Consider the following 24,830-nt stretch of genomic DNA (forward strand, 5'->3'; position numbering starts at 1 on the left):
CACGCACACTCACACACACATGCTTTTGTCCTCGTCTTCCTTCCCTCCCTCATCTGGCTCCTGTGCTGCAGTGCATCTGATCCGTTGTCCCGCCTGCTTCGCTTTAACGCTGTAACGGATCCTTCTGCACGCTCTGACGTGGCTCAGCCGCTCGGTCTCGGAACGTCGAGGGGGGTGGGGGGAACACTCAACTAGCAGACTTCCTCTCGGACAGGGTCGGACTGATTTGCATTCAATCATCCGGTTAGGGATTCAAACCCATGCTGACTTATTTGAGCTCCGCCTCCATAACAGTCCCATCTCTCTGTCTGAGTGTTTTCCGATGCGCCCGTTTCCTGCCATCGAGACGTCGGGCGCTTTCCCTCCGTCACTTGCCGCCGTTAAGACGAGACGACTGTTGGCACGTGTCCAGATCTGCATGATGGCAAAGCCCCTGTAGCCAGACTTTGCCACCGAGAAACCAGGGCGGAACATAAGGAGGCCTCGCCTGCCAAACATGAAGCATAATGAAGGAATTAATTCATCTTAAAGAGAAGACCATCCACCCAAAACGCTTCAGACGGATTAGAGAAAACTTATTTGTGATGCGCTTGTGTGGTTCTTCCTCCCTTTTTCTGCTCTGGTGGTGGTATGTGAGCACGCTGAGCTGCGTTGTGAGGCAGAGACGCACGCCGACACGAGCAGCGGTGGAGCAGGAAGCCGTGTGTGGAGTAATTGGCATGACTTGGCACTTTTGATCTTTTGCCTCTGCTGCAAACTCCACACACACACACAAAAAGCAAATAAATATGGATGCTTTTGAAGACACACAGTTGAAGTTGCTGTGGGGAGAAAACAGAGTTTAACTTGCTGCAGGCGAATCAAAGGAGAGAAGGAGAAGAAGAAGAAGAATCAAAGGCAATCAAAGCATCTGCTGTTGTATTTGTCGTGTATATATTCCAGGTTGTTGACGTTGCGTCTGCTCACATACGTGCTTATAGAAAACGCAAGGGATGTTGGCTGTCAAAGGCATTCTGGGTAATGATCCGAGGTCGCTGATCAAAGTTGAGGGCAGGTCGAGGCAAAGACGAAAGAGTCCCACCGGTGTCAGGGTACCTGGAGGCGTCCTGTCCCTTTAAGGAGCCGCCGCCGCCGTTCTGCAGGTCAGCCCCGTTTATCCAAAGTGACGACGCTCTTGACCTCACGGCGAGCTAAATTGCACATCGACTCACTCGCTCGCTCTCCTGCAATGAACTTGTGATGCAAATTCACAGAGTTTATATTTAGGCCGTCTTTCATCAGCCTGCTATTCCCCCACGCACTCTCTGTGGCTAAATGGGAAAATGTGGACCGGCTCTGTTCTCATTCACATGTGTGGTATTATTGGCAGTGCCGGTGGCCAATGTTTCTATTCTTACCCCTCTACCTGTCTTTGATGTGTGTGTGTGTGTGTGTCTGACTTACACTTGTTCCCCATCAATGACATCATCCCTCTCTGCCTGTTTCCCACAGCGTGTGTCTGAGGATGAAGCCGGTCTCATGGGAAAGCCGTGCGTTGGCTCCATGACAGCTTCCTCTCTCAGCCTTCTCTGCAGTGACCCCTGCAAAGCGAAGGATGCTGGGAAATAACGAGCACTTTTATTCCAGTCAGGATGACCAAGATGGGGAGGATGAAGAGGAGGAAGAGGAGCAGGAAGACGGGGACGGAGAAGGCGGACGAGAAGCGGAGAACGGAGGGTTAGAGGGTCTGGAGAGGGAAATGACGGGAGGCCGACAAACCTGGGAAGGGAAAGGCGGCGAGGTGGTCAAACCATCAGCCATCGTGGTCGGTAGACAGAGACAAGACAGGCCGCTGAGGCCGGGCAACCTGGTGAATCGGGGTCTGGCTTACATGTCCGGTCAAGCCGCCCACCATCACCAACCAGCCAGCAAGCAGCAGCAGCAGCAGCACCTGATCTCAGCCAATCAGCAGCCTCATCACTCTGGGCTGAACGCGCTGCAGAAGCGGCGTGCTCTGATGGAGCGCAGCATGACCACAGTGGCTCCCCTGGAGGACTCGCTCCTCGCCATGATGGTGTTCCGCATCGGGATCCCAGACATCAAACAAACGGTATGTCCGTGTTCTCACCGCTAACGTGTTCGTGAGGTTCTGACGTGTCGACCCGGTGAGCCCAGATGTTCTCCATGCGTGTTCACATTAGATTAAACACCAGAGCAAATCTCTCCCTCTTTCAAAAGCATATTCATCCCAGCCCCGTGAGCCCAGAGCGTCCCAGAGGGCAGAGAGAGTAGAGACGCTGTGCAGGACTCTGAGCCGTGTTTAATGGCGGCATAAACACGGTGTGAACACGCTGCTGCCTGGGGTCGGGGCCCACGTAATTACTTTCCAAAACTCATATTCCCACCTATTCACACTTTAGAATCGCTCTCAGCCGTACGAACGCAGCAGGTGAGAATTAGCCAGCTCACACACACACCCAGGTGAGAATGGTTGCCCTGTTGTAACCCCCCCCCCTCCCCCCCTCCCCCCCCCCCCCCCCCCCCCTCCTTCCTTCATCCTCTCTCCATCTTCCAACTCCCTGAACATGCCACTGTTCTACATGTCAGCTAATCTGCCCTCGATATAACAGTAATTGCTAATTATCTAATAGGTCTTTAATGAGTTCGGGGAGGGCTGGGTTTGTGCGTGCCTGTGTGTGTGTGCCTGTGTGTGAGTGTGTGTGTGTGTGAGTGTGAGGGCCGCAGGAAAGGCAAGCTGAAGGAATGTGTGTCTCTCGTTCTGGAGGTCTGCCTCGGCTCGCAGGCATGCTGGTCGGCTCTCTGCAAACCAGAACCCCCAATCCTCCCAGCTGAAATATAATTGGACTGAATTACCGGGCGATGAAGAGGAGGAGCACATATTAGAAGCTGCTGAAGGAGGGGGAGGGAGGGAGGGAGGAAGTGGCCATGTATGGTGTGGGATGAATAAGCAAAGAGGAAGATGTATGGATTTAAAAGAAACCAGGCTGCACGGTGAAGATCTGAAGAGCTCCCCTGAGTGAGCACACACAATCACACACACACACACACACACACACAATATCACATACACAATGTACTACACCAATACACACACACATACGTGCACAATCTCATGCTTCCTTCCTTCTCATGCGGTTTACCTCCTAGGGACCAACGAGACATTGCTACGGCAACGGGCGCCTGCTTCCACTAATGAACCGGTTGCCATGCCAATATCGTCGGCTACACGATCAAACAACGCAAACCTAACGGCGAGGCGAGGGGGGGGTCGGGGCTCCAGGAGGGCAGAGGGGACGGCGGTGCTGAGCTCTGCAGTTTTTACTTTACAGTTGGGCGAAGTGGAACAATAGGGGGGGAGCGTGCGTCTCAGTCGGAGCCTGCGGCCGCTCCACTGTGTCCCACGGCTCCAGGCTTTAATAAGAAGAAGAAGAAGAAGAAAAGGGACAAAGAAGGCAAGGGAATGGAAGCGTACAGGCGGCGCACAAATCACCGTGAAATCTCGTTAATGCATAGCAGATATACATAATCCAGGCAGGCAGGCAGGTAGTAAGGTAGTATCTCTGTAGCCTAGGAGCCTCGGGTGAATCTCTCACTCACTCACACACACACACACACACACACACACACACACACACACACACACACACACACACACACACACAGGAAGAGGCAGAGGGGATTTTCTCTCCAAATGAGTTTTATTTGGCTCTGCGGCCGTACGGCGGCACAGATCCCGACATCGCTCACGCTGAGATGAAAGCCAATAAGCACAGAGAGGCGTTCAGGCTCCAGTACGGAACCTCTGCCTCCTCCAGATGTGTGAGCCGCTCTGTAATAACCCCCAGAGCAGAGAATATGAGGAGATAAGTCATCTTACTGCCACAAACATGGCACTTGTATTTAATTATTTAAAGGTAATGCATTCATATTCTGCACACGCACACACACACACAGCTCATTCTCACGCCTTCATCATTCAACCAACTTCCTGCTGCATTCATTTATAATCCATAATATCAAACCAGCCTTGGCCGCATGTTCACCCAAGTTACTTAATGTGGCTGACGTGGAGTGCAATCATGTTTAAGGCATAATGAAGTGTGTGTGCGTGCTCAGGTACACACACACCCACACATACAAAAAAGAATGTGTCCAAATCAGACTCTGTTTTGATGATGAAGCCATTTTCCCGAGGCAGAGCGGCCCTAGAGGCACAGGTGATGTCTCCAGTGGAACAGAGTGGAAGCCGTGTTGTAGGAAAGGCGATAGCTCTCATGAAGCCCAGACCTTTGTGCGGCTTTAATTTGAAAGTTGTCCTCCACTTCCAGGTTTGGGTACTGGACGCGGACAGGCCAGGCAGGATCTGGCAGAGTAGAGCGAGCCCCCCCGTGCGTTCCCCTGCCCCCGTGGCAGCAGCAGCATCATCTGTCATGGTTGTTTATAGCTCGCCTCTGCAGACACAGAGGCCAAACAGAGAGGAGGGATGACTCGGACACAGGAAAACCACATTCAGCCGCAACAACAATCTGCAAATGATAAAAGAATAACAGTAACAGCAGGATAACACACTGCTTTGATGTATCTGCATCAGAGAATGGGACTCCAGTGGGCACAGAGATGTTGGCCCCCAAATCTGTGAGCTTCCCATCGACAACCAGGCAAAATAATGAAGGAGAAGTTTGCATATTTGGAGTTTTCCTGGGGACAGAAGTGGGCCAGAGTGGGCAGTTTAGCGTTCCAGTCGGGGCTCTTTGCTCCGGCCCTCAGATGCTGAATGGGTGTAAGTGGGCACAGTAAATGGCAGAGTCCCCCGTTTAGCTCCCTTCATAAGTAAGGAGTAGGAGGAGTCCACATGTTATGGTCTCTTGTAAATCCATCGCTGTGAGCTGAAGTGTACCAGGAGACGCGTCGTCATCAACGCCGTCCTCAGGCGGTGCTGAGGGACAGAGCATGAGACACGTTCAGAAGTCCTTTAGTGCAATTGCAGAGAAAACATGGGGAGTGGGAGGATGGTGTCCCTGTCCTCCTCCTTCATCTGTGTCAGCTTACTTTGCTCTAAAGCTGCGTCTGTGTCGCCCATGACATATTAATTCCACTAGCACAGATTCTCCTCCAGAGACGAGTCTGCATCTGAAATATTTGTCCTCAGCCGTGCGATTCACTACGCCTCCGCTCTGCCTTCTGCTTTCCTTCTCACAGAGGTGTCTGCAGTTTGACAATGACTGCACGGTGTGGCATGCCAAGCACCAGATCATCTGCTCTCTCAGCGAGCAGTTGTGGGACGCCTACAACTACGGCCTCTTCCAACCGGCTGGAGACGGGAGGGACGCCAAGTTTTTGGAGGAGGAGCGTCCCCTGCGAGACTACGCCCAAACCTTTGAGAAAGGGGTTCCTTACCTGGAGGTATGAGGTGGAGACCATGGGGAAGTGATGGAGTATGGGCCTTCATTGCAGTACACACACACACACACACACACCTTTTCCTTTCATGCTGTTGCTTTTACAGAAGAAAGCAAAAACATGAGATCTATCTAAGTGTTTGTCGGAGTGATCTTGTTAGATTTCCTTCTGCTTAGCTCCAGAACGGGAGGAGATGAAAGGCCGCCCACTTCTGTTCCTCTGAAGAGGCGTTCCTTATCTACAGCCATTAAAACGTCTCTGTCATCTGTTGCAGCTTTAGCACTTTGGTGAAATCAGAGTTGAAGTGCTGTGAAATGGCTCTTGACACACTGAGGTCCAACCAAATTAGAGTAGGATGTTCCTAAATCCAGACAGTAGGGGGAGCCAGAGAGTCCAGATTAGTTTCCATAGATACTGTAGATTAGATGTACAGTGTATTCCCATAGTAACATGTATTCATTGAAGATTTCTGCAAATTAAAGCAACACAAAATGGGAAAATGTAAGTTATATGCGAAGATATTAAGAGTTTTAAATTAACTTTCAATTAACGGTCATTTGTTCCTTTCCTTCTCTTTGCACATTGACGACCCAACATGTATTTTCTTATAATCCACTTGATCTCCACGTTCTCCAAATCCTCTGCATTACGTAAAACAACACACCCTGAATCAAACCTGATGTTTCTGTGCCACTTGATTGTGAAAGATTGTGCGGCGGCATCGGTCTACACTGTTTTCCATGCGGTGTCAGCGCCCTCTGGTGGCGTCTCTGCGCTAAAGCTCCTCGGTTGGGCGCAGCTGTGAGAGTTCGCTGCCCTCAGACTTTGGCTCCGGGCCAGCCGCTTTACATTCATGGCGCGGGTCCAGATTGAAACATGACAGGAGTCGTATCTATATTCTGCTCCAAAGTATTTACAGTCTTCCATGATGAGCGCCGGCCGTGAGCAGATGAACTTCCACCGCCGGCCCCTTCCCTTAAACTCACAGTAGCACGGCCGTGTTGAGCCACAGGTATGGAGAAGGTGCTCCAAACTCACCTCATCCTTTTAAAAGGAGATAATAAATCAATCATGGCTGTGTTCCATAGAGGCTGAGTGGGAGAAAGGGGAAGTGTAACCTGCCGGAGTTAAAAGAATAAAGGTTCTTCTTCTGGTGTAAAGCTGCCGTACTGAACTAAGCTTATTTTATCTGCTGGGATGAAAATCTCAAGCCCGCATTCTGTGAGTAAAGTGAAGAGAAGTCTATTTTTAATTTGTTTTCAGCGCGGTGGCTTTCACAGGTTTACAGCCTCGCTCCTCTGCTCGTCTTCGTCAAACACCGTCAGAAAGGCAAACACGCTGGCATGTATAGATATAAAAAGAAGTCCTTTATTTCTGTTTATAACGTCACGGGTAAACATGACAGGTGTGACGAAGGACCACTCTCTGTTTTCACACGTTTCATATTCTGCTCCTCAGTTTAGGTACAAAACCAGAGTTTACAAACAGGCAAACCTGGATGAGAAGACTCTGGCCAAGCTCAGCTCAAAGGTAAACTCTCCTCTCCTCTCTCCTCTCTCCTCCTCTCCTCTCCTCTCCTCTCCTCCTCTCTTCTCTATTAAATATGAACACATGACCAGCGTACAGATTGCATGACCACTCTGACATCCTTGTCCTCTTTCTTCCCCTTGAAGACGAGTCTGAAGAAGTTCTTTGAGTACATTCAGACTGGAGCAGCGGAGAAGTTGGGCAAAGTTCTGGAGAAAGGTCTGGACCCCAACTTCCACGACCCTGACAGTGGAGGTGAGTTTAGTCTCAATGGAGGAGATTTTCACTTTGAATACATGAAAATGTGCTGAACTCCACGATCACCCCACTCTCTCTCCCCCCCCCCCCCCCCCGTGTGAGTCAGAGACCCCCCTCGCTGTGGCCATGCAGGCGGGCCTGTCAGTGGAGGGCATCAAGGTTCTGGTTCAGGGCGGCGCTCATTTGGACTTCAGAAGCAGAGACGGCATGACAGCCGTGCACAAAGCTGTCAGGGCTCACAACCACACAGGGCTGATGGTAAAGAAAGCTACTTCTCTTTCAAATCGCAGGCCAGTGTGCGGATCTTAAGACAGGAAGGAGCTTGTTGACACGTGATGATGTCTTCCTGCCAGGCTCTTCTGTCCCTTGGTGCGTCTCCAAACTACAAGGACTGCAGTGGGCTGACCCCGCTGTACCACACCCTGCTGACGGGGGGCGAGACCTCCTGCTGTGAGACCCTCCTCTACTACAGAGCCAGGCTGGGGACCAGAGACGAGAACGGCTGGGACGATTCCCATCTGGTAGCAGCAGACAGCAAACCCAAACCCCTCCCTCCGTCCGTCTGTCCCTTCACGGTTCCCTTTCATATTTTGACATCAGAATAAATGTTCCTGTCTTTGTCTCATCATGTCTTCTCCACTTCCTCCCGTCATCTACGCGGTCGTCTCGCACCAGCGCCCTCTGCCTCTCACTCGTCTCCTCTCTCTCTCTCTCCTTCCTCCCTTCCTTCTCTCTCTCCATAGCACAGGGATGAAGAGGAGTTTGGGATGGAAGAAATCCATAAGGTACCTTTCATCCTGTCATCACAAAGAGCTTTAACCATACATATATACATTTCCTATATGTGAGTGCGTTGCCTGCGTTGTGTCTCGCCGGCACTTAAAATAAATGTGTGTTTGTACTGCGAGCTGGTTGTCATGGTATCTTATTTTGGTTTGGCCATGCTGAGTGTTTGCTTTCTTCCTCTGGTACGTATCTCAGGGTATTTTGGTCTCGGCAGGATAATGTGAGGAAACCTCTGGGCCCGCTGAGAGTCGCTCTCTCTTCATCTGTTCCTTTCCCTCCTCTCTCACCACAGCACAGATGTAATCGTCAGCTTTATCCCCCTTTGCCTCTGACCTGTTTTTCTGTGAGCGTATCTGCATGAGAGTGTGAGAGATCTGAGTGCGAGGCGGCGGCAGCTTCTTCTTCTTCTTCTCCTCCTCTCCTTGCTTCTCGTTCCCTTCTTTGTTCCCTCGCCTCTTTCATGAAACTCATCTCCTCTCCTCCACGTCATCATCCTGACCATTTGTGAACGTTCTGTCCCCGGTCTTGACATTGAAAGGCTTGTCAGAACGGCTTCGCCCAGCACCTGGAGCATCTGCTGTTCTACGGGTCGGACACCAACTCCCAGAATGCATCAGGGAACACGGCGCTTCACGTGTCGGCCCTGTACAACAAGGCAAGTTTGGGAAGATCCATTTTTTTTATGAACAGTTGTGATTACTGTAGGCTTTACAGACAGAACAAGGGCGCTTTGTCTGAATGATGTTAACCCTTCACTGTCCCTCTGATCGATCAGGAAAGCTGTGTCCGTGTTCTTCTGTACAGGGGAGCAAATAAGGAGGCAAAGAACAAACACGGCCAGACGGCTTTCCAGGTGAAAACTGTAACTAGCAGCTTGTGTGTGTGTGTGTGTGTGTGTGGCACTGAGAGCTTGGCTCACGTGTTGTCGTGGTCGTCTGTGCTTGCAGCTGGCTGTGATGTCTGGACACTTTGAACTCGGGGAAATCATCAAAAACCATAAAGATTCAGACACAGGTGAGCTCTCCGGTCAGACTCTGATAAAAAGGGCAAATATTGATGATGTATTGTATTGATTCCCGATCCTCCCCATGGCTCCTCCCACCTTCCACCCTCAGTTCCCTTCTTGGAGTCACCAAAGTACGTTAACAAGCGAAAGGAGAGTTCTCACACCCTGCCTCTCCCCTTGCTCCACCCCCTGCTGAGGGCCAACAGCGACAACACCATGACCCAGTCTGACCCCCAGGCCCCGCCCACAAAGCCCACAACCAACCCCAAACCAGCACAGGTACTGAGCCCCCCCACTGGGTCTGGTTGATGATTGTACAGTATGATTGTATCACCGCTCTGTGCACGGGACATTGTTCTGTCCGTGTTTCCGCAGGGCCAGCGCCGAGCTTCCATAGGCGCCAGGAGCTCCAGCAGCCCCCGGAGTCGAACTCGCTCCCCGTCCAGAGGGAGAGGAGGCCAGAGCGACACGGAGGAGAGGCATCGCCAGCCACGAGGCAGACAGGGGTGAGACACACGGGGGGTGATTTGATGGATTCCACACACTTCATCAGCAGGGAAATAGCCGATATTCCTCTCTAAATAACTCTCTGTCGTGTTGGGTCTCTCTCTCTCTCTCTCTCTCTCTGTCTCTGTCTCTCTCTCTCTCTCTCTCTCTCTGTCTCTCTCTCTCTCTCTCTCTCTCTCTCTCTCTTTCTCTGTCTCTGTCTCTCTCTCTCTCTCTCTCTGTCTCTGTCTCTCTCTCTCTCTCTCTCTCTCTCTTTCTCTCTCTGTCTCTCTGTTTCTGTCTCTGTCTCTCTCTCTCTCTCTCTCTCTCTCTCTTTTCCCCCCCTCTGTAGTGCGACCTCTGCAGGCAGCGGCGGAGGTCAAATGAGGCGGATGTACAGTGCTGTGCCGGGCCGGGTGTATGTGGCCACTCGCGCCCACTCAGCCAGCGGAGACAGAGAGCTCACCATCAACAAAGGGGACAAGGTCAAAGGTGAAACACAGACGCGAGGAGAGATTTGTATCACGGCCGCATTTCCCCTGGATGATTTCCTCTCAGCTTGTTTTGGTTTTGTTGTTGACTATGCAGGATAAATACGTGATCTAATTCTCACGGAGCTGTGTGAACATGTGTGACGTGATCCAGGCAGGAAGTCGGTACCGGTCGGCCTGATGGTGGCCCGTATAAGCCACGCCCCTTTATGTTTTCCATGTGGAATGTTATTTGATATCCAGCAGAGACGGAGACAGAACTCAGCCTCTCTCACTCTGAAGTGCTCCTCGAGTTGTTCCGAGGTAAACGCTTTGACATTTCCTCTCTAACACGTCTCCTTCCTCCGTCTCTCCTCAGTGCTGAGTGTGGGAGAGGGAGGATTCTGGGAGGGGACGGTGAAAGGCCGCACCGGCTGGTTTCCCTCAGACTGTGTGGAGGAGGTGGCGGCTCCCGGCAAAGACAATCGATCAGGTCAGACTCAGACGACCTCAGCTGGCAGCTTCACCGCCCGCAGCCGACGCTCAACCTAGTTGTTCCGTAAAAAATTCCCATCGGGTTTTGTCGTGACCTATTGAGACGGGAGCGGTTCGGTCCACGTCCTATATTTTATATATAGCTCCGCAATGTGTTTGGGAAAAGAGTCTGGTGCCTGATGAGAAGGTTTTCCCTCTCGTTAGCTGCCGGAGCGTTTGCAGGAAGTATCTGAGGAGCTGATGGATGGTTTGGCTCAAAGTGACTGCACATGTCCGCTTGGTTTCCTCGCAGCAGGCGGCGGCACGTGTACGCCACCGTCGCTCACTCTCCCTCTCGTGTCTTGCACTGTTGACACGGCAACAAAAACATACCGCATATAGAATTCCCGAGCACATGGCGTCAATATGTTTGATTGAGCTGCGTCGTGACAAAGACCACGCGCTTTAATGACGCAAACTGGAGGTGGCTGTTTTAAATGGGAGCCTGTGTGTGTGTGTGTGTGTGTGTTTGGTGTGTGTGCTGTGACCTGAATGTTCCTTGCAGAGCCGCGCAGTGACAAATCCAAGAGGAAGCTTTTCCGGAACGTCACAGTGGGAGCCTACGACGGCACGGACGGGCCCAGGTAAGAGACCACACACAGGAAAGGAGCCGCCAGCGCTCGTAGACATTTAGATCGGCTGCTGTGAAGTGTGAGCTGCAGGCCAGGCGGGCGCTGCTGCTGCCCTCTGCCTCTCATTTGAGTCGGCACACATAAAGAAGTAGAAGAAGAACCAGATTAAAGCTGATTGGCTGAAGGTCCAGCTCGTCTCTGTAGAAAGGTCACACTGTCAGGCCGGGCAAGGTGATTAAGATAGTTGACACCCTGTTGTTTGTTAGTAATGAGAGTTTTTTAACGTGTGTGTGTGTGTGTGTTGTCCTGCTGTATGCTGACGCTCTGCTTGTTTCCTCGTGCGAACACGTCAGCGCCTGAAAGCACAAACGGCAGGCGTGTCACTCCAGCCTCTCACCGATTGTTCCCAAAGAAAATTGCATTGCCCCTAACTGCACACACTCTCACACACACACACACTCACACACACACGCTCGTTAAGGCTGAGGATGGTAACGGCGTAATGAGAGCTGGTGGTGGTTTGTTTCTCATCTGCCTTAGGGTAGCTGGAGCTGTGTGTTATGAGGTGATGTGTCCATGTTTGTGTGTGTGTGTGTGTGTATGCCTCTGTGTGTTTGTGAGCATACATCATCCTACTGATGAGTCATGAGGAAGGAGGTTGAAGCAGCGAGCGTTGGCTCTGTCTCTGGGCTCGTGTAGAGGACGTACCGCCGGCCGCCACAGGGGGTTCACAGCCTCTCCTCCACATTACAGCTGACATTAAGACATTTGCTTTAACGCAGCCGTGCACGCCGCCGCCGCTGCAAACGGGAGACGGCAGCCCGCCGGAGTTACGTTACCTTTGTTAGGTTAACGCAATTTCGGCGGCTGCGGGCTGAAGTGGTGCTTAATTAAGAGCGAGGTGAGACAGAGCGTGCTCCTCGCCGCAGCCAGGCATTTGGGAAAATGTCAATTGCTATTTCTGAGAGACGGAGAGGGGGAGAGTGTTTGTTAGAATGTGTGGCAGAGCGGCGCTGCTGTGGTTTGGTGGAGAGGAGGGAGTGAGAGGGAAGTCTGCAAACACGCCTGTGAGTAAATCCAGGGTGGGAATCAGCTGTTAGTCAATCTGTGATGTGCCTGTCAGTGGATCTGCACACACACACACACCGACACACACACACACGCCGGCTCCCCATCTGCACCCCTCCCCCGCATCAGGACCCTGCAAACTCATCTCCTCAGCCCCTCTCTCCATCTCTCTTTTCCCCCTCTCCGTCTCTCTCTCCCACAATGTCTGAAGCTCCATGCAGGCTGCAGACCGGCATGCTCGCTCTCCCTCTCCCTCTCTCTTTTCCCTCTTTCTCTTTCCCCACCTCTCTCTTTTTCACCGCTCTCGCTTTCTCTCCCGCACTCTCGCGGCTCTCTCCGGCCCGAGGAGGAGGAGGAGGAGGAGGAGGGGGAGGAGGAAGAGGTGGTGGAGCGAGCGCGAGAGAGAGAGAGAGAGAGAGAGAGAGAGATTGAGAGAGAGTGAGAGAGAGTGAGAGCGAGTGAGCGAGCGCGCGTGAGAGAGAGGAGGGGGGGACATGGCAATGGGGGGATGCGGAGAGAGAGATTTCTCTCTCTCCCTCTCTTCTTCCTGGCCGTCACTGGGCCCCAGAAACAGGAGCGTGTGGTTCATTTACAGGTAGCGGCTGTTTCCTCATTCATTGGCTGGCTATGGATGTGAGGAGAGGACAATGGAGAGAGGGGAGAGGTAGATGATGCTACTGAGAGGCCGTTTGCCTTTTCAAAGACAGAATAATAAGCTATGTATTCTGTGCGTGTGTGTGTGTGTCTCTGTGCGTGTGTTAAATCTTCCGCCTGTGCATGTGAACAGCTGTGGGATGAAAGTGGCGATTGAATGGAGACTCTGCAGCAGCATGTTTATTTCTGTGTCTTCCACCCGTGTGTCTCTGGATGCAGTGTGTGTGTGTGTGTGTGTGTGTGTGTAAGGGAGCACATATTGATGCATTTCAGTCAGACAGTGTGGGTGTTCTTCATTCTCTTTGAGTCATGATTTCTTTAAGCAGATGTTTTCCATTCATCAGGACGTTTCTTCCCGTTTCCTCGGCTTGTGTCTCATCTCATCCCAGATTTGTTCCTTTCCCATTGAATCACTGAGCGAGTGTGTGTCTGTGTGTGTGTGTGTGTGTCATCATGATGATCACTGCCCACTGAGATTAAAGTCAATAAGTCTGTAAGTGGCAACTGTGCCGTGTCAATTCCTGTCAAGCTCTCATTGGAGACACCAGTCATCTCTGAGAGTGTGTGTGTGTGTGTGTGTGTGTGTGTGTGTGTGTGTGTGTGTGCACTAAGCATATATGTGATTTTTAAAATAGATGTGTGTACGTCATCGTGCTTGATGATTGTGGGAGTATCTCTTTTGTACCTGCCATGTCTCCATTCAGTGTGTGTGTGTGTGTGTGTGTGTGTGTCATCAACATCAGTCAAGTCCCTCACTTTGTGGTGTGTGTGGGTCTCATCCCGACATCATTCAGCCCATCTGCATCCACATCCAGCAGGCGATTGGTTAAAAAAGCTGCGTTTTTCTTTCCCCCCCTCAGTAATTGTGGATAGAGAGGAAGATGACTCAGGAGGGAACATAATAACTCTGTTCTCTAATAGGCTCGCTGCATGGTTGAAGCCAGCTTAGAGAGAGAGAGTGTGTGTGTGTGTGTGTGTCCTACTAGTCAACAGGGCTTAACCAGGGACGTCTGCATTGTGTGTGTGTGTGTGGCCGCGAATGACGTGCAGTTGCTCAGCCTGACAATAGAGACGCTCATGTACGCAAAAGGAAGCCTGATGTGTGATCGCAGCCTGGCACTCAACTTAGAATCGCCTAGGTGCAACGCCAGGTACGCCCCCTCTTTCTCCTCCTCCTCCTCCTCCCCCTCCTCCCCCCACCCGCTCTCCTCCTCCTCCCCGCCGCCGCCCCTCGTACATGTGCGCGGACAGAGAGCCCGGCGAATCCGTCCACCCACTGCGTGTAACTTTGATCTTCAGAGAGGGAAAGCATGATGGAGGACAGGGTGAGAGAAAAAGGAGTGAGGTGTGAGGAGCAGATGGCTGGAAGGAGGCGATGCGTCGGCGAAACAGTAACATTGACGGAGAACACACAAGGGATGGACCTCAGACGGGGGAAACTAGCGAGCGTCTGTTCAGTGTTAAAGTTGCGTCTTGGTGTCGAAGCTCGAGACTTTTAGGCCTGGAGGCCGTGAGCCAACAACCTACCGGCCCTGAGTCAGTACACGGCCTGGCGCTGAGCTCATACATGGCTGGATTAAATATTAGAAGTCCTGACCGGGTCTGGGTAAAGATCTGGGTCTGAGTCTGGGTCTGGGTGTTTCACATTATGGTGGCGACTTCCTGCAAGCTGCCAACTGATGAGAGAAGGCACCAGGAAGTTACTAGAGGAGGAGGAGGAGGAGGAGGAGGAGGAGCTTGTGAGGCTTTTCCACATTTTCTATGTCCGTTACCTCGTTCAGATGTTAATTTGCTGACATTTTATAAAATATCCGGTGTGTTTCTTTAGAGTTTAGGGTTGGATGCATGTATGGATGTGGGTGGAGGCTTCTGGATCCATAGCTTTGCTGTAAATGAACCTTTTATGTGCGGTAAAAGTTAATAATTGACTTTGATTGAGCCAAACTTTGAAAGGGGAGATTCTCATCATGTTACTGCATCAAACGGTCAGACGATCCTGCAACTGAGCCGTTTGTCCCGTTCACACACACCTCACCTTGAGTGTCTGACCGAGTCAAGTCCTGAGATGAGGTTGTGTGGCGTGCGACCGGCCGATGTCACGTGAAAGAAGCGGCTCTAAACCCACGCTGATTGGCTGATTGTTAGACTAAATATGTCATTATTCTATTCCAACTGTCTGATAATAAGATTGTCATGTCAATCAATCAACATCACCGCCTCCGACCGGCACATGTGTCCTTGCCTCCTGTGGTCTTAGAGCAGAGGAGCTGCTCGTAGGGAGAGAGAGAGAGAGAGAGAGAGAGAGAGAGATTAGAGGCCTGTCTGGTTTCTTCTCCCACACCATTCTTAGTCTCATGTATGAGGGGTGACGGTGCCACTGAGTTGGTAAAGCAGCTTCCTTGTCAAAGCTGCCAGAGGCTCTGAAAGCTAATCCAGCCATTTAGGTGCATTTGGAAGTTTCCATTATCAGTGAAGTGTGTGTGCACATTTCTCCCCCCCCTTGCCCCCCGGCCCAGTGCTGGTCTGCTCTGACTGAACAGGACCTTAGTGTGGCTCCTCATCCCATACACCCTTCATCCCATTATAACACCAACTGCACCCCTGCCATCCTCTCATCCGTGTGACTTTCTTAAGCTGACCTGTTCTTTGCTGCAGTGTGAGTCCATGGTGTGTAGCAGTGGAGATGTTTTGCTTTATTTGCATGACAATAAGACACTGTCATATAGCTCTCTCTCTCTCTCCCTCCCTCTTCTCTCTCACTGTCTCTCCCCGTCTCCCTTTCCACCACTTTTGCACTCCGTCTCCTCCCTCTAAGTGACTACATCATTAAGGAGAAGACAGTACTCCTGCAGAAGAAAGACAATGAGGGCTTTGGCTTCGTGCTTAGAGGAGCCAAAGGTGAGCAAACCATTCTCTGCCTTTCAATTTCACTCCCTGACTCCTGCATGTATAGATTTCAGTCTTTGCTCCTCCATTTCACACTTTCTTCTCTCTCTCTCTCTCTCTCACTCTCTCTCTCTCACTCTCTCTCTCTCTCTCTCCGTCCCCTGCCTCATTTTCATCCGTGCGTTCTTGTTATCTGTGTCCGCTCATGCGTGTCTTCCTCTCTTTGCGTTCTCCCCTCCAGCTCAGACTCCCATAGAGGAGTTCACTCCGACACCAGCGTTCCCGGCGCTGCAGTACCTAGAATCTGTGGATGAAGGGGGCGTGGCTTGGCGGGCAGGCCTGAGGATGGGGGACTTCCTCATTGAGGTACGGACCGCCTGCACTTTGATTATCATTCATATTTAGTAGCGGGCAGGAGTTGAAAACAAGTAACACAGATTTAAATGTAGTATTTTGTTTCAGTAAAACAAACAGGAGCACATTGATGAAGTGTGTTTGCTTGGCCCCATTTCTGGCCCTGAACACTGAGTTCTTCATGAGCCTGCAGTGTGTTAACGCAGGATTGAGCCTGACTGAGTATCACAGGCTGAGCCTAAGCACATATCCCGTTAGGAGGCTTCTCACATGCCGTGTGGGTGAGGCTGTAATTGCTTTCTTATCAATGATTCACTGTGGCGATCACATGGACAGGTTCTACTTGATGCCCAAGTAAGTTACCTTAGGTGTCCTTAAATATACACTTTAAAAACGGGGATTGTCAAAGTGCCATTAAAGCTGACACACACACCTAATTGATATTCATCTTAATATGACTCACTTATGTAGCAGCCTTTATAAATGAGATGAACTGCCGCCGCCACCGCCGCCGCCTGACAGGAATGCTTCATAGTTCTGCACCGAGGCAAAGGGAAACAGGGAACAATCTGAGCTTCCTTCTATTCTATTGATTTGTTCCGTTTGATTTGAGATTCATGTGAGACGCCGTGTCCGTTCCCGCGTTCAGCCGCCGTGTCTCCCCGTGTCCCGTCAGGTGAACGGCCAGAACGTGGTGAAGGTGGGCCACAGGCAGGTGGTCAACATGATCCGGCAGGGGGGCAACAGTCTGATGGTGAAGGTGGTGATGGTCGCTCGCAACCCTGAACTGGAGGACACGGCCAGGAAGAAAGGTTAGTCCAAGCACTCCCTCCTACCGTCTCTGCCGTGTGTTTACATCAGGGTGCTCAACATGAAGTCTGACTTTGGCCTGCTTCCCCTGGCAGCCCCGCCGCAGACTAAAAGACTGACTCCTCCCGCCATCGCCCTGCGCTCCAAATCCATGACGTCAGAGCTGGAAGACATGGGTAAGACCAGGGACGTGGACGCAAAGACAGACAGGCAGACAGACAGGCAGGCTTGGAGGTGCAGGGGGGTAGAAATCCAGTTTGAGATAAGTTAGAAACGCAGTGGATTTGCACCAAACAGCTTGTTTTGGGCGAGTCAGCAGCTTCTCTGCACAGGATGGTGCTACATTTAAATGAACAGTCGGGGAAAGTCGCTGTTAAATATTTAAAGGAGTTGTTGCAGGGTCTAGAAATCGATCCAGCTCTCACCGTTTGGGCCTCACTGACTCTGGAGGGGAGGGAGAGTCGTGTGTTGTGCAATGCGAGCCGTCCAATTTCAACCTCCCTCTTTGTTTCCCCCTCTTCCTCCTTTCGATCCCGACGTGCCGCACCAAGTGGAGAAAGGTGGGAGAATCATGGCTCTGTGTGCCGTCATTGTCATGTGCGTGCTCATCTTCCCCTCTCCTCTCATCACATCAGCACTCACATCTTCATCACATTTGTCCGCGTATGTATCCCCTCCTCTCATCTGCTTTATACACATGATTATACTGTCCTTCTACTCCCACCTAATTTCTCTTTTCCCGGGTTATATATATATATATATATATATATATATATATATATATATATATATATATATATATCTCTACGCCACAGCTGCCTCGCCGTGGAAAAAGAAAGCAGGTGAATATCGGGCCTCTATCGTTTCCACCATCAGCCCCCCGAGCTTTAATTAAAAGTCAGGCTGTTTGATGCTCTCTCCTTCTCCTCCTCTTCCTCAGAATACGAGCCCTCTCAGGGTGCTGATAAGAAGAGGACGGTCTATCAGATGGCACTGAGTAAGAAACCCCCGGTTGTCGTAGAACGTCAGAGAACGTTGGGTCTTGTTTCTTCACGCCGCTTCTGCCGCCGGTTTCTACCTTCACCCTGTCGTGTGTCTCCGTCTTAGATAAACTGGATGAGATACTGGCGGCGGCCCAACACACCATCACGTCTGATAACCAGGGTCAGCGGGGTCACGGGGGCAAGAGGGACCGGAGCAAGAGCATCGCCCCCAACGAGGTACAGCGGATAATAATGTGAATAGAAGCTAAACTGTTTCAACAAACGACAAACATGATCTTACTTAGCTTTGGGTCTTTGGCTTCTTCCCTTTTCCCCCTTTTTATTTTGCTCTCTCTCCTTCGCTCCCTCGTGTCTCCACACCGGAAGCCGACCTACGAGCAGCAGTCCCAGGCGTCGCTCGGTATGATGCCGGGGCCGGGCTTCAGCTACAACCAGGCTCAGTTCCCATCAGGCCCCGGTCCTCCGCACGCCGCCATGATGCGGCAGAAATCTATCGGTAAGGCTCTTCTCTCCCGGGAAGCTTTCTGCCTCTGGTTTGCTTTTCACGCCGTGTTAACCTCGTCTCGTCTTTCCCTTCCCAGGTGTGACGGAGGAGGAGAGGCAGTACCTCCACCCCCCGGCCATGAAGCTGGCTCGCAGCCTGTCGGTGCCGGGGCCGGAGGAAATCCCCCCGCCCCCCAACACGTCTGCCCCGGAGCCGCCTCTATCGGCTGGCCCGCACCCGGGGAGAGGGCCGGCCATGCCCATCCCCCCGGTGCACCAACCTCAGTACCAGATCCAGTCCCAGCCGGGGCACGCCACCCAATCGCCCTGGGAGAGTCGCACGGGTGGCGTGAATCAGCAGGTCATGGTCCCCACCCTCCGCAGACAATCAGAGGGTGTGGCTGTCAGGGAGCCAGAGGCGCCCAGGAGGGGAGGAGGCAAGATGGGAGGGTTAAGGAGAGGTTACAGCAGCGCCACGCCCCCCACCAGCGCCAAGCCCAAGTTGCAGCAAGCGCACCAGACGGGTAGTCGGGAGCAGCAGGCTGCAGGGGGCGGTGGCGGGGGCGGCGGCGGCGGCAGGGGGGCGGGCAGGCGGGGCGGTCGAGGCGCTCTGATGAAGCAGTCGAAAGTGGAGGACGGGCTGAGACAACACAGAAGCAAAGGAGGCGCCGCCAAGGAGAAGAGCTCCATCGCCATCCCCACCATCGTGGTCAAGGCCCCGTCCACCAGCAGCAGCGGCCGCAGCAGCCAGGGGAGCAGCATGGAGACCGAGGCTACGCAGGAAGTGGACGAAAGCGCAGCCGCCGCGACCTCAGACAGTCCCAACACGAGCCTGCCCTCGCCGCTCAGCCCCTTACCGCCCCAGCAGCCCACCTTCGCCCCCTTACCGCCCTCGTCCTCCATGTCGTCGCAGCAGAACCTGGAGAACCTGGACTTCACGCTGTCGTTCGGCGCGGCCTCGGGAGGAGGGGCGCGCAGGGAAAGGGAACGTTTCCGCGACATGAGAAGGAAAAGCGCTTCTTTCTTCCTCTCATCGGAGGAGGATATTCAAGGAGAGGCAGGAGGAGGAGGAGGAGGAGGAGGAGGAGGGGAGGGAGGAGGAGCACTGGCGACGAGGATCCAGCCTTTACAGAGCTCTCACATGGACGTGCCCACCCCTCGCCTCCGGCCCTCCAAGTCCATCGATGAGGGCATGTTTTCTGGAGACAACTATGTGAACTACTCCAGCAGCATGCCCCCAGCCTTCGGCCTGCCTGAGTATTCTTCTCCTGTCCTTGGTCAGGACGGCCAGCCCAAGTCAGCTCCCTCTGTGTACGGCGCTACCACCTTCATCCACCCGCTCACAGGGAAGGTTCTAGACCCCACGTCTCCTCTGGGCCTGGCACTAGCGGCGCGAGAGAGGGCCCTGAAGGACGACCGGAGAACACGGCGAGAGGAGCGACACTTTGGCCGGCAGCTGTCCACCGTGGGAGCGTTCCCCACCCCTGTTCAGACCCCGACTCCTTCGCTTTTCGTGACCCCAACGCAATCGGCCTACACCTCCCCCGTGTCCCTCCACCTCACCTCCCCCACCACCACCGCCTCCCCCGCCTCCCTGAGCCGCCCGCAGTCACCCAGGATATTGCGGTTAGGAGGAGGAGGAGGAGGCGGCGGTGGGGAGAGGACGGAGAGAGAGAAGGAGGGAGGAGCGAGGGAGGGGCTGAGAGTTCGCTTCTCGGAGGACAGGACCACCAGCCACTACTCTGCACCGTATTACGGGCCGAGCCCCAGGGAGAAGGAGAGGGAGAAGGAGGCGTACGATAACAGACCGCCTGTCCAACCTCCTCCCCCACCGGCCCAGCCTGCTCCCCGCAGACCCTCCTTCCTGCAGATGGACGCCCCCAACGCAACTTACGTCCCCCAGTACACCGTCCCCACGGCGCACGAGGGCGGGAGAGACGCCCGAGCGGAGGCAGCCGGAGGTCTGGGTCTCATGGTCCTTCCTCCGCCGGCTCCCTCGATAGATGTAGACGAGGAGTTTGTCTTCGCAGATCCGTTGCCGCCGCCTTTGCAGTTTGCCAACGGCGAGAACGGGAGACTGCGGGAGTTCCCCCAGCAGCGGCATCACTCCGTCGCTCCGCCCCCGCCGCCGCCGCCTCCGCTTCCATCTCCCAAGCCCTCCAGCGTGCCCCAGGCCTCCTCGCAGGGCGGCGACTCTGCCGCCTCCAGCCTCACCTCGTACGACAGCGAGGTGGCGAACCTCACGCAGTCGGCTCTCTCTCCCTCTTACCCGTCCCCGCAGGTGTTCCCGCCTTCCTCCGCCGCTGGCTCCTCCTCCGCCGCTCTGCCTGGCATGTCGCTGCACAGACCCCAGCCCGTGTCTCACTCTCACCACTACTACAACTCCCCCATCAACCCCTCAGGCCAGGACCGAGGCACGGCCGCCCTCACCACCACCATGACCTACGCCACCCCCACCATGACCGCCACCGCCGCCGCTACCACCACCACGGCCTCTGCGGCGTCTTCTTCCGACTACAGCGCGGCCGTCGCCGGGCCCAAGGTCAAAGCACCCGACTACCACCATCACCCCACCATCATAGCCAAGGCTGTGGACTGGCAGGATGCAGTGGTGGATTCTGGGATTGAGGAGCTTGACAGTCACAGCAGCAGCGACCACCACTTGGAAATGCTGGGACTGGGCGGGCTGAGAGGAGAGCGGGGAGGCGCCGGAGGAGACGGTCGAGGAGGAGAAGGGGAGAGAGGAGACGAGCACCAGGATCCCTACCTGACCTACTCAGGGGGGCAAACGTTTGAGGTCCGCAGCGCCAAAATGGCAAATCCTGTGTTTCCAAAGATGAGTCATTACAAGGAGGGGGCAGCCAGAGGCCCGTCTGTCGCTCTACGCAGGCAGAGCAGCACCAACCCCGCCCCCCTGCAGCTGCAGAGACAAAACCACCCAGAAGACGTCAGGATGGACGGAGAGGAGAGGAAACGCAAGCAGACTCGGCCCAAAGCGGAGGAGAGCTTCAGCTCCACCCTGGCCGCCTGCTTGGAGCGTCCCGCCGAGGCCCGGGCAGTGGGCTGGGGCGAGGTGGGCGCCCACGAGCAGGCGCTCCAGAGAGGCGGGATGGCTCTGGAAGGCCGCCGGCTGCACTCGCCCTTCTCCGGCGTGAAGGCCAGCATCATCACCGAGCTGAGCTCCAAGCTGCAGCAGATGAGCGGCATGAAGAGCATGGACGACTGGAGCCACGCCCCCAAGTCGCCCACCATGCACAGGTTAGTTTGACTTCTCTCTGACGCCTCCACGACTAAAAATCTGATCTCATTCACTTCCCTAAATGTGTCCTGAAGCTCACTGTGTTGCGATGTCATTGCTCCTCTGTGGCGTTACGATCAGCTGACGATGACGCAGCAGCGGTACGACACCTCAGCTCAAACTCCCATTTCCCCCCGGAGCGCCTCGCAGACTTTGATGTAACTTGAAGCTTCTCTTTTAAACGTATTGTTTGCATTCATCCTTTGGTTTCCTTTGTTCTTTAATCTCGTCGGCAGCTCATGTTTCCTGTAGATTGCTTAATTTCTTCGTCATTCCCGAGACCTCCTCGAGCGCCGTAAGCTTCCTGTTTCCTGTTCGCTTGTTTGGTTTGCACCTGTGGCGAGCGAATGTTCAAACTTCCCCCCCAAACAAAACAATAAGTTTGGTTGGTGCACAGCAAACAAGGGAGGTGTGAACTTTAACCTCTATGACCTTTGACATGACTCAGATTCATTCATCAGCTTCTGGGGTCATGACCTTGATGTTTGCTCTCCCGTCCTGGGTCACAGCGTCTCTCCTTGTGTCTCTCCAGGTACTCGGCAGATTACAGCGACGCCTTCCACAGCCCCCCCACCGGGCGCTCCACCTCGCCCTTGCCCACCTCCTCCCCGCAGCACCGTCAGATGTTTGCGCCCAACCTGGCCGCCACGCCGTCCATCTCCCCGTCCCCTCAGGCGCCCAGCCAGCGCACCTGGACGCGCTCGCCGTCCCCTCAGATGCCCACCTCCCCCGTGCACTCCCACCCGCCCCACTCCCCCACCTACTACCCCTACCCCACCTCCCCCAAGCACCGCTCCAAGTTCCGCCGGCAGACGTTTGACTTCCAGTGCAGCCCGACCAAGGAGATGCGCTCCTCCGGCCGCCGCCGCGCTCCCAGCCCGCTCATCTACAACACGGAGCAGCCCAGCCCCGCCCCGCCCCGCCCCTCCTCCCTCCCCATCCTCCCCAGCACGCCTGTTTACAACAACCCCTTCGACTTCCCCGGGCCGCTCACCCCTCCCTCTCCAGGCCTCCCTCTGGACGCCTACAAGACCTACACGCCGCCGCTGCACTCGCCGTCCGGCGTTCCGACCGCCAACCCCCTCCTGGTCTCCCGCTCCCTCTCCCCCACGCAGTTCCTCTCCGGAGCGTCCTCCCCCATGCACTTGCCCCCCAGCCCCTCTTGCCTCAACTACCCTCAGCTCACCCCTCCTCCGCCGGCCAAGCCCTTCGCCATCAAGCCCCTCCCCTTCTGGACCAAGTACGACGTGGCCGACTGGCTGGCCTACCTGAACCTGGCTGAGCACCGGGAGCGTTTTATAGACAATGAAATAGACGGATCGCATCTGCCTTCGCTCACCAAGGACGACTTCCTGGACCTGGGCGTGACGCGGGTGGGACACCGCATGAACATAGAGAGAGCGCTGAAGAAGCTCACAGACAGGTGAGGGAGGACTCGTCCACTGAGGGACGCTTAGACACCGGGCGGAGGAACGCTCCGGACGGCCGGGGGGGAGAAACTCCACAGTGTCTCGTCCCTTTGCTACTCGGATCCATCCCTCTTTCCCATAATTAGATCCTTATGATTGATAAGTGACGCCATCTTTCCTTCCTTCATCCTCCGCCGCTCCTCAATCATCTCTCCCATCTTTATCAACTTAAACTTCAGCATTAATTTGCCCTGATTTCCATTTCCGCTCCCGTTTCTCATTCTTTCCTGTGCCCTCCCTCTCTCTCCCCAGGCGGCTCTCCTCTCCTTTGCATGTCACTTCTTCTCCCCGAGACACGGACTGAGACAGGCGGAGAGGTCGGGTGCAGGGGGGGCGGGGGAGAGGGTGTGTGTGTGGGGGGGGGGAGAAATGGATTTGATAAAAGATGGGACAATAACGGCACGAGGGGAAGAGCGGCGGACGACAACAGCTGGAGCGCACTGAGTCACGCCCAGGCCACGGACGGAGAACAACAACAACAACAACAGAGTTTATATTCTACAACTGAGAGTTTTACTTGGTTTCTTCTGACGGACATGAATTCGATCGGCACATACCGTTTTGTGCCGGTGACAGAAGTAAACACACACACACACACAGTCACACTTTCACACACACACAGAGATGGATTCTCACACCATCTGCCCGCTTGGCAGGATCGAGGGAGATTTTCAGTCTTATGAGTCCAGAAAAGGAGTTTTGCTGCTTGAAGGGGTGGGGGGGGGGGGGGGGGGGGAGGGAGGGAACCCTGAAGGAGATGAGAACCGGAGCGCCGCCATCGTTTGGAAGCTTTAAACAAATCACACAATCACAGACACACAACACCCTGCGGCCAACAGGCGACAGGGAGAGAAGTATTTTGATACATCGGCCGTGTTCCTCCAAATGAAGCCCCAGTAGGTTTTGTGTGTGTGTGTGTGTGTGTGTGTGTGTGTGTGTGTGTGTGTGTGTGTGTGTGTGTGTGTGTGTGTGTGTGTGTGTGTGTGTGTGTGTGTGTGTGTGTGTGTGTGTGTGTGTGTGTGTGTGTGTGTGTGTGTGTGTGTGTGTGTGTGTGTGTGTGTGTGTGTGTGTGTCTCTCTCTCTCTCTCTCTCTCTCTCTCTCTCTCTCTCTGCGGGGCTCTTGAATCTGAATCCTTTAACAGAACGGGTTTGACTCTGAAGCAGAAGCATTTGTTTTGTACTCGGTGCTGATCGCTGTCACTCATCTCAAACGGGTCAGGGTCTTTCTAACTGTGGAGTTTGGAAGTTGTGAGTTGGAAGAGGGACATTCCCAATATTCCCCCCCAAAAAACGATGTTGTTGTGAAATGTGATTGAATCTGTTTGTTTGTTTGCGATGCAGAGAGGAGGAGGAGGAGGAGGAGGAGGAGGAGGAGAGGAAGGAAGGAAGGAAGCGTCCCGGGGGAGTGAATGAGTTGATCTGCATGTCGTTTCACGTTTTCCCCCTCGTCCACTCGGTTGAGACATCATTGGTGTGTGTGTGTGTGTGTGTGTGGCTCCATCGCTCCCTCCCTCACACACACACAGCAGGTGCAATTATCAAAAAGGGCTTTTAACTGCTTCTCCGTCTGCCTGACTTCCTCCACCTTCAGCCTCTGTGTGTGTGTGTGTGTGACTCTGTGTGTGTGTGACTCTGTGTGTGTGACTCTGTGTGTGTGTGTGTGTGTGTGTGTGTGTGTGTGTGTGTTAGACGCTTTCTTTCCCTCCACTCTTTCTAAAGCCTTTTTTTCCCAAAACATTTCCAGCGATCAGCGCTCATCTTCTCT

General features: G+C 53.8%; 1 protein-coding gene across 1 annotated transcript; it reads left to right on the top strand.

Moving 5' to 3' along the window:
- The first annotated feature begins 1,507 nt into the window (after positions 1 to 1,507).
- Positions 1,508 to 23,369, top strand: LOC143002075 (SH3 and multiple ankyrin repeat domains protein 1-like). Its single transcript, XM_076152017.1, has 27 exons — positions 1,508 to 2,089; positions 5,200 to 5,403; positions 6,859 to 6,930; positions 7,074 to 7,182; positions 7,292 to 7,443; positions 7,539 to 7,706; positions 7,929 to 7,970; positions 8,510 to 8,626; positions 8,747 to 8,824; positions 8,919 to 8,985; positions 9,087 to 9,256; positions 9,353 to 9,483; positions 9,816 to 9,955; positions 10,313 to 10,426; positions 10,973 to 11,051; positions 15,577 to 15,659; positions 15,889 to 16,013; positions 16,678 to 16,813; positions 16,907 to 16,987; positions 17,363 to 17,371; positions 17,627 to 17,653; positions 17,752 to 17,808; positions 17,919 to 18,031; positions 18,182 to 18,311; positions 18,397 to 21,556; positions 22,129 to 23,019; positions 23,318 to 23,369. The coding sequence occupies exons 1-27, from the start codon at positions 1,595 to 1,597 to the stop codon at positions 23,367 to 23,369; spliced, it is 7,002 nt and encodes a 2,333-aa protein (XP_076008132.1). The 5' UTR covers positions 1,508 to 1,594.
- The last annotated feature ends 1,461 nt before the right edge of the window (positions 23,370 to 24,830 follow it).

The sequence above is a fragment of the Genypterus blacodes genome, unplaced genomic scaffold (assembly GCF_046128005.1).
Source record: "Genypterus blacodes isolate CSIRO-AG114 ecotype Tasmania unplaced genomic scaffold, CSIRO-AGI_Gbla_v1 ptg000055l_1, whole genome shotgun sequence".
Classification (NCBI taxonomy): domain Eukaryota; kingdom Metazoa; phylum Chordata; class Actinopteri; order Ophidiiformes; family Ophidiidae; genus Genypterus; species Genypterus blacodes.